This window comes from Acanthopagrus latus, chromosome 16, assembly GCF_904848185.1.
Source record: "Acanthopagrus latus isolate v.2019 chromosome 16, fAcaLat1.1, whole genome shotgun sequence".
NCBI lineage: Eukaryota > Metazoa > Chordata > Actinopteri > Spariformes > Sparidae > Acanthopagrus > Acanthopagrus latus.
The window spans coordinates 2,808,136-2,824,095 of record NC_051054.1 but is presented as its reverse complement, the minus strand read 5'-3'; the positions used below and the strand labels follow the sequence as shown (position 1 = coordinate 2,824,095).

Below are 15,960 nucleotides of genomic sequence, written 5' to 3'. Positions count from 1 at the left end.
CAAACTCAGAATTTTAACATTTACAATATTAATGAGGTGATAATAACAAGCTGTTCGAAGCTAGAAGGGTGGCAGGGTCCGCCACATATAAACAAAGTAAAACAGGTGTGTGTCGTCCTTTAAACGACATCGTCTTTAAAGTCAGGAAAACAGACTCATATCTGTTCTGAACGTCTTTATGAATGTTTGCTTTTTTGTTTGTGTGTTTACTGGTTGGTATTTGTTTTAAAGATTCACAGTAATATTAAGGAAACCATCCAGAATTGTCAAATTCTTGCAAAAGATCAATGATTATTAAAAAAAAAAAAAAAAAGGCCTTTTTCCTTCTTTCTTAACGTTTATTGCTGCTGTTATTTTTATGTAACTTGTCTGATTTTAACAAAACAATAAAAACACTATGCTTCATTAAAAGCTGTCCTGTTGTGATGAAAAGCTACAATATAAATGTGTTGATCTGGCACCAAGTTTACAGTGAACTACAAAGAAGAAACGAGCTGCACGAGTTTGATTTAATGTGAATGATTCATGCTGCAACATGTGGAACGATCAGGAGAAAGTCGAGGTTACAGAGTCACAACAATCACACAAAAATCTCCAGTTTCAACGTGTGACGGCTGAGAAGATGAAGATTATTTTCAGTTGTAAACATGTGATGCAACAAACAAACATCAGTAAGAAAAGGTTTGTAAACAGCACTACAGTGATTCTTCTTATCAGGTCACACAAAATGAGAGAATGAGAACATTTGAACAGCAGCAGCAGTGGAGGAGGAGGAATGACGGAGGTGAAGTGAAGATTGTTGCACAGAGTCTGATCTACATGCAGTCTGACAGTCAGAGAGGGAACCTGAACGCATCACAGTGAAGAGAAAAGGTCGGGAACACGATCGCACGTCAACGTCACGACACACATCTCAGAATTCAGTGTTTTTCAGGAAACTGTACTTTTATCACTGGACTAAACAGTTTGTTTGTAAAGTAGAAACCACATGAGAGTGAAAATAAATCGACACAACTTGAACTGAACACTGATTTTTCTATTTAAGACTGAGAAAAATGATTTATGGATCACAAGATTGGCTGATTTCTGGTATGAATTAATGGTAACTGACATTAGAGATGTTGTTACTTTCAATGTTACTGACTTAAAAAAAGGTTTTATATCATAAAATAACATTTTTGCATAGACAGTTTTGATCACAGTTCTCTCCCTGTTGACGGATTTAACAAGATTAAATGCAAATGTTTAACTTCATGTTTATGGGGCTTTTTTATTTTCTTTACATAAAAATATATATAAGAAACTGTTGGTATTGAATGAAAACAAGATATAGAAATCAACAACAACCAGTCGAGGATTATAACACTTATATATATAACACTTCTTGTAAAAACTGAATTATTTACAGACTATTATGATGTGATATTTGTCCCAAATTGACCTGAATGTTCATAAAAGGTTTGTTAATTGTTTTACATTTTTTAGAGAACACGTCTGCGATACTCCAGAAAAACTGTGATTATAATCTAACATGATGCCAGGAGTTGGTTTATGTGGCTGTGATGAGCTTATCTTTATCATATCTTTATACTTTTGAGATGTTAATTTAAAAAGAAAAACAGGCAACAAAGTTAAAAAAATGTATCAGTGCCTTTATAAAATATAAAAAAAACTGACAGCACATTTTGGGAAACACTCGCCAATGACGAGAAGATCGAAAGAAAGATTTAAAATTGTCAAAAAATTCCTTTTCTAAATTTGAGTCTGATGTAACATTTTGTATCCGATAAGACACAGAACGTGTTTTTACTTGAAGAGAATTTATCCAAATATTATCTAGCAGCAACTTCGATCCAGAAGGTTTGTGTCAGTGCGAGCTTTGAAAAACAAAATCACAAACTGAGATTCACCGTTGTTTCAGAACGGACGTGTTGAAGTCGACCTCTCAAGGCCTTGAAAAGCTCAAGTGTCCCAGATCCCGTCTGAGCTCATCTGACGGCGAGGATGGCGTCGTACGACTTGCCGGTCCGACACACCTGCACGTTGCTGAAGCCGGTCTTGGTGAGCATGCGGGTGTACTCGGACGGCGGGCGCTCCCGGCCCTCCGCCTGCACCAGCATGTTGAGGGAGAAGATCTGAGCCATGACGGGACCCCGTCGGTTCTCAAACAGCATCGCTTCCACCAGCAGGACGCCGCCGCCTGACGGGACAAAGACACCGTGTGAAAGTGTTCAGAGAGGTTTGTTCCATCTTTCTGTTCTGGGTCACTGGTGGACGTGTTAGGACCCGGACTCACCTGGTCCGCAGGTGTCGTAGATCCTCTTCAGCAGCGTCAGGCACTTCTCTTCGGGCCAGTCGTGAATGATTCTGGCCAGAACGTAGAGATCAGCAGGAGGGATTTCACCAGCGAAGAAATCTCCTGAACACACAACAGAAAATACGTAACCGCTTCAGGCAACGACAGTCAAGATGCAGCTACTAAAAAAAATGTCTGACAGGATTGTTTTGCATCACTGTCAGACAAAAACAACATAAATTCAATATTATAATCTTTATTAAATGATTTATTTCAGGCTGAATTCGAGGCTCACCCGTCTGAAAGGCGACAGCATCGTTCTCCTGACAGAAATGTTTCTGAGCCGTTTCTACGACCTGCGGGAGGTCGAACACCGTGACGGACGAGGAGGGATACGCCTTCGCCATCTCACGGGCCAGAGCACCAGTGCATCCTGGGTATTATTCAAACAGAACAACGTGAAAAGAAGAATTCACTGTGTTGAGTGTGAAATCACAGAGGGAACATTTCACCAGCTGATCTGAGAAACAAAAGATTATTCAGTTTCTGTATTTGATCACTTCCATGTGGTAAAATGCAAACAAGAATGTTTTCTTTCACCTCCGAGGTCGATTATATTGTGAAAGGAGGAGAGGTTGAACGCCGTCACGATGTCGTGTCCGTCCAGAACCCAGGAGGAGTTCATCAGGCCCATGAACTTCAGCATCTCGTTCTCTGATCTGGTTGGAATCAATCGAACAAAAAGATTCAACACAGCAGAGCGATATATTAAAAACTAACTACACATCTGATGCTCAAACCTGTAGATAGCCTGAAAAATCTCCTCCGGTGGAAGTCCAAAGGTCTTCTGGTTCTGGTTCTTGCCCTCTCTGTGTGGAGGAGAAACAACGTTAGGATCACTGAGTGTTTGTTTTTAGCTCTGCAAACATTTCCCAGCAGCTCCGGCGGCTGTTAGCTCTCCTACAGATGACTCTGTGAGTTTAAACATCTGTTCCCACGTCTCACTGAATCAGTCAAACATTAACAAGACAGAACAAAAAACTTTAAATCCGTTAAAGTCTCAGTGGACCAGCTGACCGGACCTCGTCCTGTCTGAGCCCACTGACCTGACAGCGTCCACCATGTTGTTCCACAGCGGGTAGATGGTCTGCGATTGGTAGACGATCATGTCGTGGAGAGACTTGGCGCTTCCTTTGGCCAGGTAGAGATTCGCCACATCAGAGCTGCTGTACAGAGCTGCAGAAACACAAGACGTTCACATTAACAGCTCTGAATCGCTGCGTCGGACTGTTCGGTTCACCAGAACCGACACGATTAGTCAAGCAGAAGAAAACTGATGTTGATGATCAATTAATCACGTCGTTTTTCAAGCTGAATAACAAACATTCATCACTTAAAGCTTCTCAAATGTGCAGATTTGATGCTTTTCTTTGTCATATGTGATATCTAACTTTACATGTTTGGGTTTTCATCTGTTTCTAACCTAAAACATCTTGATGACGTCATCTCGGTCATGTGATGGTGTGTTTTCCACCATTTCCTGCCGAGTCTTTGTTCATGTTAATGATTTGCAGCACAGTCATGCAGAAAGTGACCTCATGACCCGTCGTCAGTGTCGGACGTCACTAATAACTCGTGTCTGAGGAGATCTGCTCAGGTGAACGTGTAGTGTCTATATAGGTATGAACTCACAGAGCTGATTGTAGCCCCGCCTCCTCCTCCTCACCTGTCCCCTTTGTGTTCTCCACCTCCAGGATCTCGATGCCCACCAGAGCGTCCAGCAGCCGCTCCATCCCGTCCTCGCTGGTTTCCAGCTCTCTCGCCACATGTTGGGCGCTCAGAGGCTCCTGAGACTTCAGCAGGAGGTCGAACACGCCGAGCTCACAGGCGGAAAATATCACCTGAGGGACCAAAACACCAATTTATCTCATTTATCTTTTTAAGTTTCTGTTTGATCCCCTGACTTTTTCTATCCAGCGCCAACATCAGGTCAAACCTCGTGTCTAACAACCTGAAACTGATGGTATTCCCATGAGCCTTAGCTGCCTCCGCCACATGCTGCGCTCATTAGCAATAATTAACATGATTAACATGGTTCTGGTAGGCGGAGACCGTCACATGAAGACTGTATCCACATGTTAAAATCGTCACTGTGTGCACGTTTGCATGCTGATAATAGTTCATTTAAAGGGACAGTTGACCTAAAAATTGAGTAAGTTGGAGACACCGAGTGCTGAAAACCTTTAAATTTAAAAAATACTAAATATTTATATGATTACAGACGCATGAAACAAGAAGAATAAGAGCGTTATGGACATTATTTAGAGCCTGATATCGGCCAGTCACAGATATACTGGTAACAACATATACAAGGCGACATCTGAACTTCTTTTTTAGAGATTAGAGATTAGAAAAAGATGCTCCGGGTGAGTTTTAATCATCAAAATATCAAAAGTTTACTGTAATGAAATGAGGACTTCTTAGAGATTGCTGCAACAATATGTGTGCATCCTGTATCGACCAATAAATCGTCATCTGAAACAAAATATTCCATCTCACAAGTGATAAATCAAACATTCAGTGCAGAAATATCCTCAAATTACTGGCTCCAACTTGTGAAATTTGAATTTTTGCATGAGATTTGCTTCCTCAAACACAAAACAAGCAATATGAAAATGTTAGCTTGTTTTTTGGGAACAATTTATGGACCAAACAATCAAATAGCTGAGACAGTAATCAGTGGCTGCAGCCCTGTGGGTGCATTAATTTGCATTTTAAACATGTATTATGGGCATTTTTTATCAGCCAATCACAGTAAATTGGTAAAGACATATACAGGGTGACATCTAAACTTCTTTTTTTTTAGAGATTAGAGATTAGAAAAAGATGCTATAATCATTAAAATGTCAAAAGTTTACTGAAATGGAATGACGACTTCTTAAAGATCGCTGCAAAAGAATGTGTGCGTCCTGGATCTGAAACAAAACATCTTCATTCATTCGGACGATCTCTGAGTGCAGAAATATCCCCAAAAACACAGTGAAATTTTAATTTTTGCATGAGATTTGCTTCCTCAAACACAAAATAAGCAATATTAAAGTGCTAAATTGTTTTTTGGGGGGTAATTTATAGACCAAATAATCAAATAACTGAGACAGTAATCACTGGCTGCAGCCCTGTTGGTGCATTAAAACATATAAGTAACATCTCTGGAGATATTCCTGCAGACTGAACCTGAAATTACCTGAAATATTGATTAAAATCAAAGTGTAAACACGTCACCTTTGAGACCCTGAAGCCGTTGAAATACTCCAGAAGTCTGAATGGGTAGTCGAGCTCACTCTGGGACAGATGCTCTGCCATCACTGCCCTCCTGATGGAGACACGAACCAAGAACCTCTCGAATCACTGCAGTTATTAACTTCACACCGCATCCACTCAACCATCTGTGTGACGTCATCACTCACCTGTTTTGTTGTTTGTCTGTTTGTTTGTTTGTTTGTTTGTTTGTTTCCTAGAAAGCCTCTAAAGATGATCCGGTCCGTGAGGAGGAGGATTTGGGGTTTGTGTGTTGTTGGGGGGAGTTTTCAGCCCAAACAGCCACCAAGATGTCGGTGCTGTGTTCAGGAGCTGCTGTCTGTCTGTCTGTCTGTCTGTCTGTCTGTCTGTCTGGGTGAGCTCGGTTAGGAGATCATCGATCGGATCATCAGCGGATTAAAACACACACACACATCCTGCTGTGGTACCGGTTCTGGAAGATTTCTCGTTGGGTCGCAGCAGCTGTGATGGTTCGTGAAACAGCAGCGAGCGACTGAATCTTCACCTGAAACACACACACGAGTCAGTGCGAGGCTGCAGTTCGCCGACCGACCGCAGCCTCCGGGGGGGCGCTGTCGAGCTGTGGAGCCGCTGATCTCAGGACAGTGACCTCATGACCACATGGGCGAGAAGGAGGTGGACAGGAAGTGATGACAGATTACATGTAACGTGGATTACACGAGAAACAGATTACTAATACGGGACTACAATGAGCTCAGGTCACATCTGAGAAAGAATGTGTAATCAGATTATAAGATTATCAGGGATTATTCTTCAAAATATGGCAATTAAAGTGATTTTCCTTCTTCTTCTCTTGATATAAATGTTGGGTTTTTTTTTTTTTTACTGTATTTAGTAATCAGTATTGTGACATGGTGCATATATGCATGTGTGTGGATCTGCAGTAAAAGTCAAATTAAAATGTGATACTATAAATATTCATGAAACACAAAATAAGAATTCAGATGTTTCACAGAATAAATATATTTCCATAATGAAAATGGAAGATAAACATGTTGAGTTCAATTAACTAGTAAGTTCAGAGTAACTAAAGCTCTCAGACTGATGCAGTGGAGTAAAATTACAATATAATTACTATTATTAATAGTAATATGTTACAGTATTGGCCTCAGAGATGTGGAGAAGAAGAATGAAGTAGCTTTTGTTGACAATGAAAATGGAAGACAAACATTTGAACTAAGAGTAACATTTGTTAATGGCAACCTAATTGTTATTTAATGTGGATAATAAAAGTGTTTATTCCTTTTTATTTACATTGAAAATGGAAGATTGAAACTTTGAGAACTTGTATCTTGTAACTAAAGAACTAAAGCTGTCAGACAAATGTAGTGGAGTAAAATGACAATATTGATGATGATGAATGAAGCAGCCTTTGTTTTTTTAATGAGGAAAATGTGTTTTTATTCTTTTTTATTTACACTGAAAATGGAAGACTGACACTTTGAGAACTTGAAGAAGAACTGAAGAGGAACTAAAGCTGTCAGATAATTGTAGTGGCGTAAAGAGAAGAAGTATCAAGTATCTTACAAGTTACTCATCCAAAGTTGCCACTACTACTATTTGAGATTTAATTAAGTGACACTTTAAGTAAGAGTAACTAAACTGCCAGACAAATATAATCGAGTAAAATGACAATATTGGCCTCAGAGACATGGAGATGAAGAAGCTTCAAATAGAAATACACAAGTTACCTCTGAAGTTGCCAGTTTTGTTGATGCAACTGAACTAATATGTGTTTTTTTAATGAGGATAATTGAATGTTTATTCCTTTTATTTACATCTGAAACACAAGAGAACAAGACAGTTTAGTTTTCTGCGTCGCCTCCGTCGTTCACAACTTCTCAGGCTGCTTTCGGGCTTCTGAACATCTGGAGTTAATCCTCGTTCACCCAGAGGTTTTTGTTCTCACGAAGCGATCTGTGCGGTGGACATTCTGTTCCTGAATTATGATCCTGCACTTTTCAAGAGAGGCAGGAGGAAGAAACATCTCTCGCTACAACTCTGCTGCTGAAAGAGCGAGTTAAAACGTCACCTCGGAGGATCTGAACTGTACAGATGCACGATGAAATTAACAGATTTATACCACAGATATTAAACGCTGATATTGAACGCTGCTGTTTACCGACACTCAGACGCTCTTAATGAACATTAAAACATGTTTTCCTGGTAGTGATCCGATCACGCCGTCCCCGCTGAAAGCAAATAAAAACCCCCCAGACATCTTCAATTATTAACCAAATCGATTTATTATGCATGAACAAATCCCTTCCTGCCTCTGTCACGCAGACACGCACACACACACACCCAACATTTAAATACAATGACGTGGTGGGAAATTCGCCATAGCTCACTTTGTTGTTGCAACATGCTGATTTTTTTTTTTGTGTTTTGTTTTTTAATAAAATGACAGATAATATTTACAGGATAAGCAACATCTCCGGAAGGGAAAAAAAAAAAAAGAAAAAGAAGAAGAAGAAGAAGAACAGCTCCCGGTCCCGCCCTGCAGCACTTTGCAACGCTCCCATCTCTCTTTTTTTTTTCTTTTTTTTTTTTTTGTAATTTTTGTGTGTTTGTTTTCTTTTTTGGAAATTCACCCACGTTTAAAAAGAAAAGAAAGGAAAGTAAAGAAACCATGAGGGGGGAAGAGGAGGGGGGGTTTGGCCAGTACGACATAGCATTATACATATATGGAGTTCATCAACTACATAAATATGGCAGTAACACTGAGTAATTCATACGGTCTATTTACAGAGTTTGTGAAGTGGGGGAGTCTTACAGTCTGTGCGTGGACGACTGACAGAACGCATGCCTTCGTTAAAGTCTGGGGGGCCCGACACCTCCGTCACCTCCGCTCGCCTCCTCTGTTAGCACGGTCAGGACTGACACAACGAACAAAATAAGGCACAATTAATACTTGGACCATTTTCAGGGGGGAATCTACAGACTTTGCAGCTGGCTTGTGAGGCATGTAAACAATTGTAGTCGATTGATTAGGACTGCCTTATCACCTTTCCCTTTTTTGTATTCCCGATCAGTGATTCAGTCCCGTCATGTGATGTGATTCAAAAGCAAGATTCATATGGCAAGGACCTTTAAAAACCCCCCAAAACCCAGCCAGAGAAACAAAGAAACTAAACAACCTGAACTCCTTCTCTTCCCGCCCGCTCTATGCTACTCAACAAATACAATCACATGGTGACAAACAAAGAAAACTAGTAGTGCATACACTACAAAACACAACAGGAAAATTGCGCCGCCCCGCTAATTTCCACAGCGGCGTTTCTCGGCCGCAGCGCCGCCCTCTCAACAAGGGGGTGAAAATGATCTGAACAAGAAAAAAGAAACAGAACTGATTAAGTGATTGATGAGCTGTCCCGAAGCTTTGAAGCAGTTTTCAGTTGCGATGTGACTGAACCAAAGATAAAAAAAATAAAAAAAACAAGAGTGAGAGAGAAATCCGTTTTCCCCGTCCCGATCATCTCTGATCATCTCCGATCGTCTCCGATCATCTCCGAACTACCTCTGATCAACTTCCAACCCAGCGCTCGGTGGCGACCACGATGACCACACGTCCCCCCCCTCTGGAGACTAAAAGATTTTGTGGTTTTTGTTTTCAAATACACCTAATGGCACAACCCCGAACTCTCTCCCTGCCCCCAGACGTGTTTTTCTGTCGAGCCCCTCGTCGAAGGGTTTTCGATCGCTTTCAGTTGGTGGAAATCTTCGCAGGATGAAGAGGGAGGGAGGGAGGTCTGGGCGACTCGAGTCCTGCCCTTCCAGAACAGCCACAGCACCGGACAGATTCAGGAGGTGAAGAGTTTTGGGGGTGGGTGGGTCGGGTCGGGTGGGGGCAGGAGAAAGGAGTGGCAGGTAGGTGGATGGGGCAGGAGGAGGAGGAGGAGGAGGAGGAGGAGGAGGAGGTCTGGGGGGGGCGGCGGTCTGTCACAGCTGTGTGGGGCTCCAGGCTTTGGTCGGTGTGATGGAACCGCTCAGTCGTGTTTCAGGTGGTCCTTTATGTCCTCCTCGTCTGTGTACTCCGACGGCTCGTCTCCGGGCTTCAGCAACCTCCCGACGTAATCGTATTTTTCTGGAAGATATCGAGAAAAACGTTGTGTTAACAGTTTCTGACGATCCGGTCGCTGCAGCTGAAGCGTCTTTTGGTTTTGGTCGGACAAAAGAAGCGACCTGAAGACGTCACTTTGCTCACTGTGACGAGCATTTTAACCTTTTTAAGACTAAAGAATTCACCATGAAATTAAGTTTGTTGCAGCTGTCAGAGCAGCGACATCCTCTAAAGGTCTGCATCTATCATGTTGTAGTTCAGATCATCAGCTGTGATTTTTGCCTCATTTGCTGGTTCTTTTTATCCACATATTGCCAAAACATTGAAGAAAGAAAGAAAAATGTATTTAATTCGTCTTTTAAAATACAAAGACGTGAACTGGGACTTTAAATCCAGCTGTAGTGTGTCGACATGTTTCACTGATTTCACTGAACAAATGTCGATTTTGTTGTTTCTATAAACGGTTTTGTTTTTTGTTTTATTTCCTGTGTTTGGATAATCAGGGTCGGGTCGTTTGTGAATATTGAGCTTTTTATGGATGAATGAACTGAACCGTTTCCACTAATCCATCCAAATACCCAAAAGATATTTAATCTGATATTCTTTCCTTCACTACTAAACACTCGGAACATCAGGCAGCACTCTGGACTACTGAACAACGTGCTGCGAGTAATTTACTGACATCTTCTTTCCTGATTTAATCAGCCGCTGCTTTGGGACCCGCCAACTTCCAAAAGCTGCTCAGTCGAGCTTTAAATGTGTGATTTGTTTCAGAGAGAGACGTGTTGTTTAAGTAAGCAGAGGCCTGATGTTACCAGCACGGCTTTCGCTCCAGAATTAGACGCCCGCGGTCTGAAAAAGTACACGAGCTGAGAGAAATACTTCTGAATGATCTCCTGTAACATCGTCTGAAGCTGCTGTACATTTATACTGAGTACAGACTGATTTGACACACTGACACACGAGAAGATCTGCGCTTCCTTCCAGTTTCAGCTTCCTGTTCTAACTGATTTTCAGCAGAAGATATTTTTAGTTTTGAGTTTATTAACATCTGCGTTTAGTTAAGCTGCACCTGTCAGAGCGAAGTCTCTATTTTCTGTTATTAGAGCCGAAACAGTGACTAAGTCGTAGTTTCACAACCGATTAAGCGTCTGATTATTTTCTCAGTGATTTGGTTGAAGTATAAAACGTCAGCTGGGTTTGTAAAGATGTTTGTCTGACGTCTTGATGTTCAGGCTCGACCTGCACAGCTGTCGTTGTTGTTGTGAGACTCTTCTTGAGTTTTAACCTGGAGACACTGTGACGTTTACTTTACTGTATGTCTCTTTACTGTCCAACAGACTGCAGACTTGAGGCCGACTTCCTCTGAGTGTAAAGTAAAATTACACGTGTATGCAACAACTTCTGCAGGACAGTGTGCGACTCTGTTCAGCGCCGCTACAAGTGCCGGTCTGTGTTCCAGCTGGCAGCTTTAAATCCTCCTAATTTAATAACAGAAATCACTTTGTTCAAACACACAAAGTACAGCCACACTGTGTTTTCTGGTGACTCGCGCTGACCTGACTAAATGTGCAGAGGCATGCGATGAACACGGTGGACGTGTCGGTGAAATCTGAGCCGAATCGATACCCTGCGGAGCGTTATCGCTGGTATCATCGGGGGAATGAAGCTTACCCATGAACTGCATCTCCCACTCCCTCACGCTCTCCATCTGTACAGCGTTGAGGTCCGACAGGTCGTCGTACTCGTCCCTCAGGGCGTCTTTCTCCAGGCAGAAGGTGGCGAGGCCTCTCGAGGCATCCCGACCCGCGAAAATGCCGTAAGGACCATCTGAGGAGGAAACACGCAAATGTCAGGATCAATACGATTCTGTCTTTATCAACCAATCAGACAGATTAACAATCTCTGACTTCACCGTCCTGAAAAACATCGCCAAATTGATTCAACGTGAATAAAAAGCGTTCCAGTCGAACAACAAGTCAACCCGTAGCGATTCAGTCAGACCTGCGTCATGTGATCGCTGCTGCTCCACATTAAAAGCCTCCAGCGCTGCCAGTAAGTAAAGCACTTGAACGCAGCGTGGATACAGCGAGTTCACACACAGACTTCAGGCTCCACTCAGAATCAGACAAGCTGCTCTTTTTCTGAAAAACTCTCGAGGGTGACTAAGCAGAAATTCTCTCAATGAGTTGTTTTAATCTGAGGATGTGAGACGGTCCTGGACTCTGCTGGACTCCTGACGGCCTTTAAAATGTTCTCCAAGAGGTTTTCATTTCCACGAGAGGTGAAGCAGAGCTGCAGCAATTAGTCCGATAATCCATCAGATGACGGTCACAGAATTAAATCAGCAACACTTCTGATTAAAGGTTTCAAACCTTCACTGTTTCAGCTGCTCACACGTGACGTTCAGTTCTTTTATTTCCCTTTTTATCAGCTAAATAAAGAAGCTGTTAGTTGCAGCTGGAAGTTAAATACAGTAATAAAACTTCTGATCTTTAAAAATCAATCTACCTGCTACACAACGACACCCACACTTCTATGGATTGTTTCCTAATACAGCCAGATCAATACTTAACATTTGCTGCCAACACTGATACTGATATTTGAGAATACGTTGGAAAATTAAACATTTTTTTCCTGTTTTACCCCCGAATGTACCTCAGACATTTGTGTGCTGAGATTTACGGCTCTGTCTATTATATTCTTGAGTAAATCGATTAGTTGTTGGTCTATAAAATGCTGGTTTCTGTGGAGAAACACTAGTAGAGATACACAAATTGCAATTATTTTCACTGGCTTTGGTCATTTTTGCATTTTATCTTCACTGACAACATCTGTAAACGATGATTAAGTGTATTTTTTTGCTCCCTGACATATGAAAAAATATGACTTATAGGTCAGGACGTCTCTGTCGCACCACCATGTTTTATTTATAACGGGACGTTGTGACACATTTCTACCTTCATCAGCACGACGGAGCTGCAGACTGAGACGGAATGTGATCAGTCGATCTCAACATGTTGAGAATGTGATCAATCATTGTGCAACGAGGCTCCTTCCTTTTAGTTTTGCAACTTGTAAGAATGACAATACAAACGACAAACTGAGTTAAACTGTCCATGTGAGTCTGAGTGCATAACAAGCGGCGCTGTGTTAACATGACATTACAGAAATGTACCCAACTGCCTTCCTTTGACATTCAGGCTGATCATTAATCTCCTGAACGACGCCCCGGAGCTCCCAACGACTCTTCTCACTGTTTTAAATCTTTCTGTGTCTTCCAGATGAACATCATCTGATCGGCATGTGAAAACTCTGCAGGCCCCTCAGGTTCTTCTCATTGTGCAACTGAGAGAAAACACACTCCGGTCGAGTGTTCAAGCGGCCGACCATAAAGCCGTGAAGCCTTATCGCCCTCAAAGATTAGATGTGCTGTCACCTTGCACAACTACAGGTGTGAGTACCTGAGGTTACAGCTGTTAACCAGACTTCAGGCTGAGCTGACAGCACCGGCAGCACAGGGATGTTTTTATTTCACCGTCTATTATTAGAATAAACAAAAGAAGAAATTACCGAGCCTGATACGCGTCTGAATTATGTCTGATAAGCCGGAGCGTCAGCTGTAGACGACAGCTCCACACGGACGAGGCTGGAAAATACAGCTCAGGTTTATAATAATGACAAACGCACATGTTCGCAGAGGTCCAGCTGCTTATCTTGTTCGAGCAACAGAGCTGCAGCAAACACTCAATTCACAAGAGAGTGACGTGAACGTGCCCCCAGACTCCCCCGGTGCAAATGACACCTATGATTTTGATAATCGATTTGCGGAAAAATGTCAAACATCGTCCGGTTCCAGGGTCTGAAATGCGAAGATTTAGCTTCTTTTGGTTTTGAGCTGCAGGACGGACGAAAGAAGCAGTTTAAGGACGTGACTTTGGGCTCTTTTCAGAGCTAACCAGCGTACAAACTCTCACTTTTTAGAAGCTAAACTGAGAAATTTGCTGCCATTTTTCAAGTCACAACTGCGCTGATATGAAACGGATGCACTGATCTAATAAACTTTATCATTAAACTGTAAAACATCCGGATTAGGGCTGCAGCAGGATACTGGTTTCAAAGGATACTGTGGTTGAAAACTTGCCGGTTATCATACTGTGTCGCTTATTAGAGTTTATAACAAGTTTCATGTCTGTTAGGAGTTCATATTTTCCAAAGTGCTCTATACTGCAACACTGGGATATTTACTGAGACGGTTATTGTTCTGTGACATATCAAATTGTTGCAAAGTTATCGCGTCTTCCTGATTTCCTGTGTTGTATAAATAGAAGATATCATAAAAAGGACAGAAGGGAAATGTTTGTAAACAGACAAAAGCTGCAAACTTTCACTTTCCAGGAGTTTAACCCAGAAAATGTTTCATATTTTTCATTCACAACTGAACTTAAACACACTTCTCACTACTACTCGCATCATACGTGCCTGCAGCAGGTCCACAGTGATGATCCAGACTATGTAACATATGGTGGGAGTCTCTGAACCTGTGTGTCATAATAATGTGGGGAGCTGGATCGGATCAGCAGCTTGGCTCGGTGCTGTCGGTGTAGAATAGCAGACGTGACACTTGAGGCTGCTGGGAATGTGTTTGAATAATTATAGGCCTGGTTTATTAGAGCTGATGGGTGAGTCAGCCGGAGAAAATGTGGAGAAGCGAGCTAACCCAGTAACCTTGTTTCTCAGGCTCAAACAGACTCAACTGTGGGGACTGAAACGCAATATTTACTCTCCGTATTTGCTAACACGTCTTCTTCCTGCGCTACCATTAACTTTGAACAGCTAGCAAGGGGCTAAAAACACCCATTTTACATGCTAAGCTAGCGTCCACATTAGCAAAGAAATTTAGCAATAATTCAAGATGAAAAGTTTGGCGCAAAGCTCCTAATATTCATGCATGTTGAGTCGCTTCACTGTAAACAAGCGGCGGCTCCAGACCAGACACCCAGACAGTGCAGTGTGTCTGTGTGCACGTCTACATGCTAGCAGGCTAACGCTAGCAAGCTAGCTCGTTAAAATCTCGCACTTCAGCCTCAGCAGAAGAACTTAAATGAGAAATAAAGTTGCACATGTTGAGCGCACAGGGGTATAAAGTTCAGAGGTGGTCAAACATCACCACAACAGTCACGACCCCGGGGCGCAGCGCTAGTTAGCCAACAGCTAGCACTCCATTCAAATAACATAGACAAAGCCACATAGCTAGCTAGCTTAAGCTAACCACAACGGTTTGCGCCCAAATTTTTGTTCAGGACAACTCACCACAAGCGGGGACGTGTCAAGCCAGCTTACCCGGCTGTCAGTGCGTGATCTGCCCGCTGCCAACTCACCTTTCCCGTAAAACTTTTTGCCGCTGGTCACGTCGAAGATCTTCATGTTGACAGCCATCAGGATGCGGGGGTTCTGGAGTCCGTCGTACTCCCGCAACTGCTCCAGAGTGAAGTCCCGTCTCCTCATCTTGGGAAGCGCCGAGGCCTCGTCGCCCTGGGCCGCGTCAGCGACGAGCCGCCTGCCCCACCGCCGGTACACGGCCAGACAGACCGCCACCACCAGAACCAGAATACTGATATTCAGCAACATCCCGCCGAGGCCGAGCCCGTCCGACTCGTCCGCTGCCCCCTGCCCGCCGCTTGTGTCAACTGGTCCGCTCGAACTGTCTCCATCGTCCGCCATACTGCACGGTTAGCGCCTACCCGCCCCTGGCCAGATGCTGCGTTCACGTCCTGTCGGTAAAAGCGGAACCACTAGTTGAGCGAAGGAGGTGGGGGGGACGTGTTGTCACATCGTGTTCTGTTCCTTGGTGCAATGAAAAGAAAAGAAAAAAAACACACACACAGTCCCATCACATGGCAGATATAAGGCTGCGAGAAGTGACCAGCCAGCGTTCATTATCGATTCTACTGATTGGTTTTTGCGAGTGATCAATGAATCATGTCATTAACTGGAAGAGGCAAAGTGACATTTTAACATGTCGCCAAAAGTACGAAATCCACAGATGTCTGCTCAACACCTTCCTTCTCAATATTTACTATTATAAACTCTAAAAAAATTTTGAAAATTTGGAACCAATTCATTTTTTAATTTAAATTACTTATTTCACCATAAAAAAAAAATCCCTATCAACTAATTAATTGATTAATTGCCAAGTAAGCCTACATTTAAAACCCCACAGTTTCCCCCACTGACCTAGAATTTCAAGCAAGTTGTGCAA

The 15,960-nt window shown here is 42.6% G+C and overlaps 2 protein-coding genes across 2 annotated transcripts; both read right to left on the bottom strand.

Annotated features, from left to right (window-relative positions):
- Nucleotides 1-490: 490 nt before the first annotated feature.
- On the bottom strand, nucleotides 491-6,355 carry asmt2 (acetylserotonin O-methyltransferase 2). Its single transcript, XM_037125165.1, has 9 exons — nucleotides 5,764-6,355; nucleotides 5,579-5,669; nucleotides 4,023-4,197; nucleotides 3,403-3,532; nucleotides 3,097-3,165; nucleotides 2,897-3,015; nucleotides 2,592-2,729; nucleotides 2,297-2,419; nucleotides 491-2,200 (listed from the first exon to the last, which is right to left on the bottom strand). Exons 2-9 carry the CDS (start codon nucleotides 5,657-5,659, stop codon nucleotides 1,989-1,991), a joined length of 1,047 nt encoding a protein of 348 aa, XP_036981060.1. The 5' UTR covers nucleotides 5,660-5,669; nucleotides 5,764-6,355; the 3' UTR covers nucleotides 491-1,988.
- Nucleotides 6,356-7,857: 1,502 nt separating this feature from the next.
- Nucleotides 7,858-15,475, bottom strand: pgrmc2 (progesterone receptor membrane component 2). The gene is made up of 3 exons (XM_037125166.1): nucleotides 15,080-15,475; nucleotides 11,373-11,528; nucleotides 7,858-9,722 (listed from the first exon to the last, which is right to left on the bottom strand). The coding sequence occupies exons 1-3, from the start codon at nucleotides 15,420-15,422 to the stop codon at nucleotides 9,625-9,627; spliced, it is 597 nt and encodes a 198-aa protein (XP_036981061.1). The 5' UTR covers nucleotides 15,423-15,475; the 3' UTR covers nucleotides 7,858-9,624.
- Nucleotides 15,476-15,960: the final 485 nt, after the last annotated feature.

Coding starts and splice junctions, on each gene's coding strand:
- asmt2 (XM_037125165.1), bottom strand. CDS start 5,659: ATGGCAGAGCATCTGTCCCAGAGTGAGCTCGACTACCCATTCAGACTT. Junction 2,730..2,896: donor CAATATAATCGACCTCGGAG/GTGAAAGAAAAC, acceptor AATAATACCCAG/GATGCACTGGTGCTCTGGCC. Junction 2,201..2,296: donor CTACGACACCTGCGGACCAG/GTGAGTCCGGGT, acceptor TTGTCCCGTCAG/GCGGCGGCGTCCTGCTGGTG.
- pgrmc2 (XM_037125166.1), bottom strand. CDS start 15,422: ATGGCGGACGATGGAGACAGTTCGAGCGGACCAGTTGACACAAGCGGC. Junction 11,529..15,079: donor CAAAAAGTTTTACGGGAAAG/GTGAGTTGGCAG, acceptor TTTCCTCCTCAG/ATGGTCCTTACGGCATTTTC. Junction 9,723..11,372: donor GTGGGAGATGCAGTTCATGG/GTAAGCTTCATT, acceptor GATATCTTCCAG/AAAAATACGATTACGTCGGG.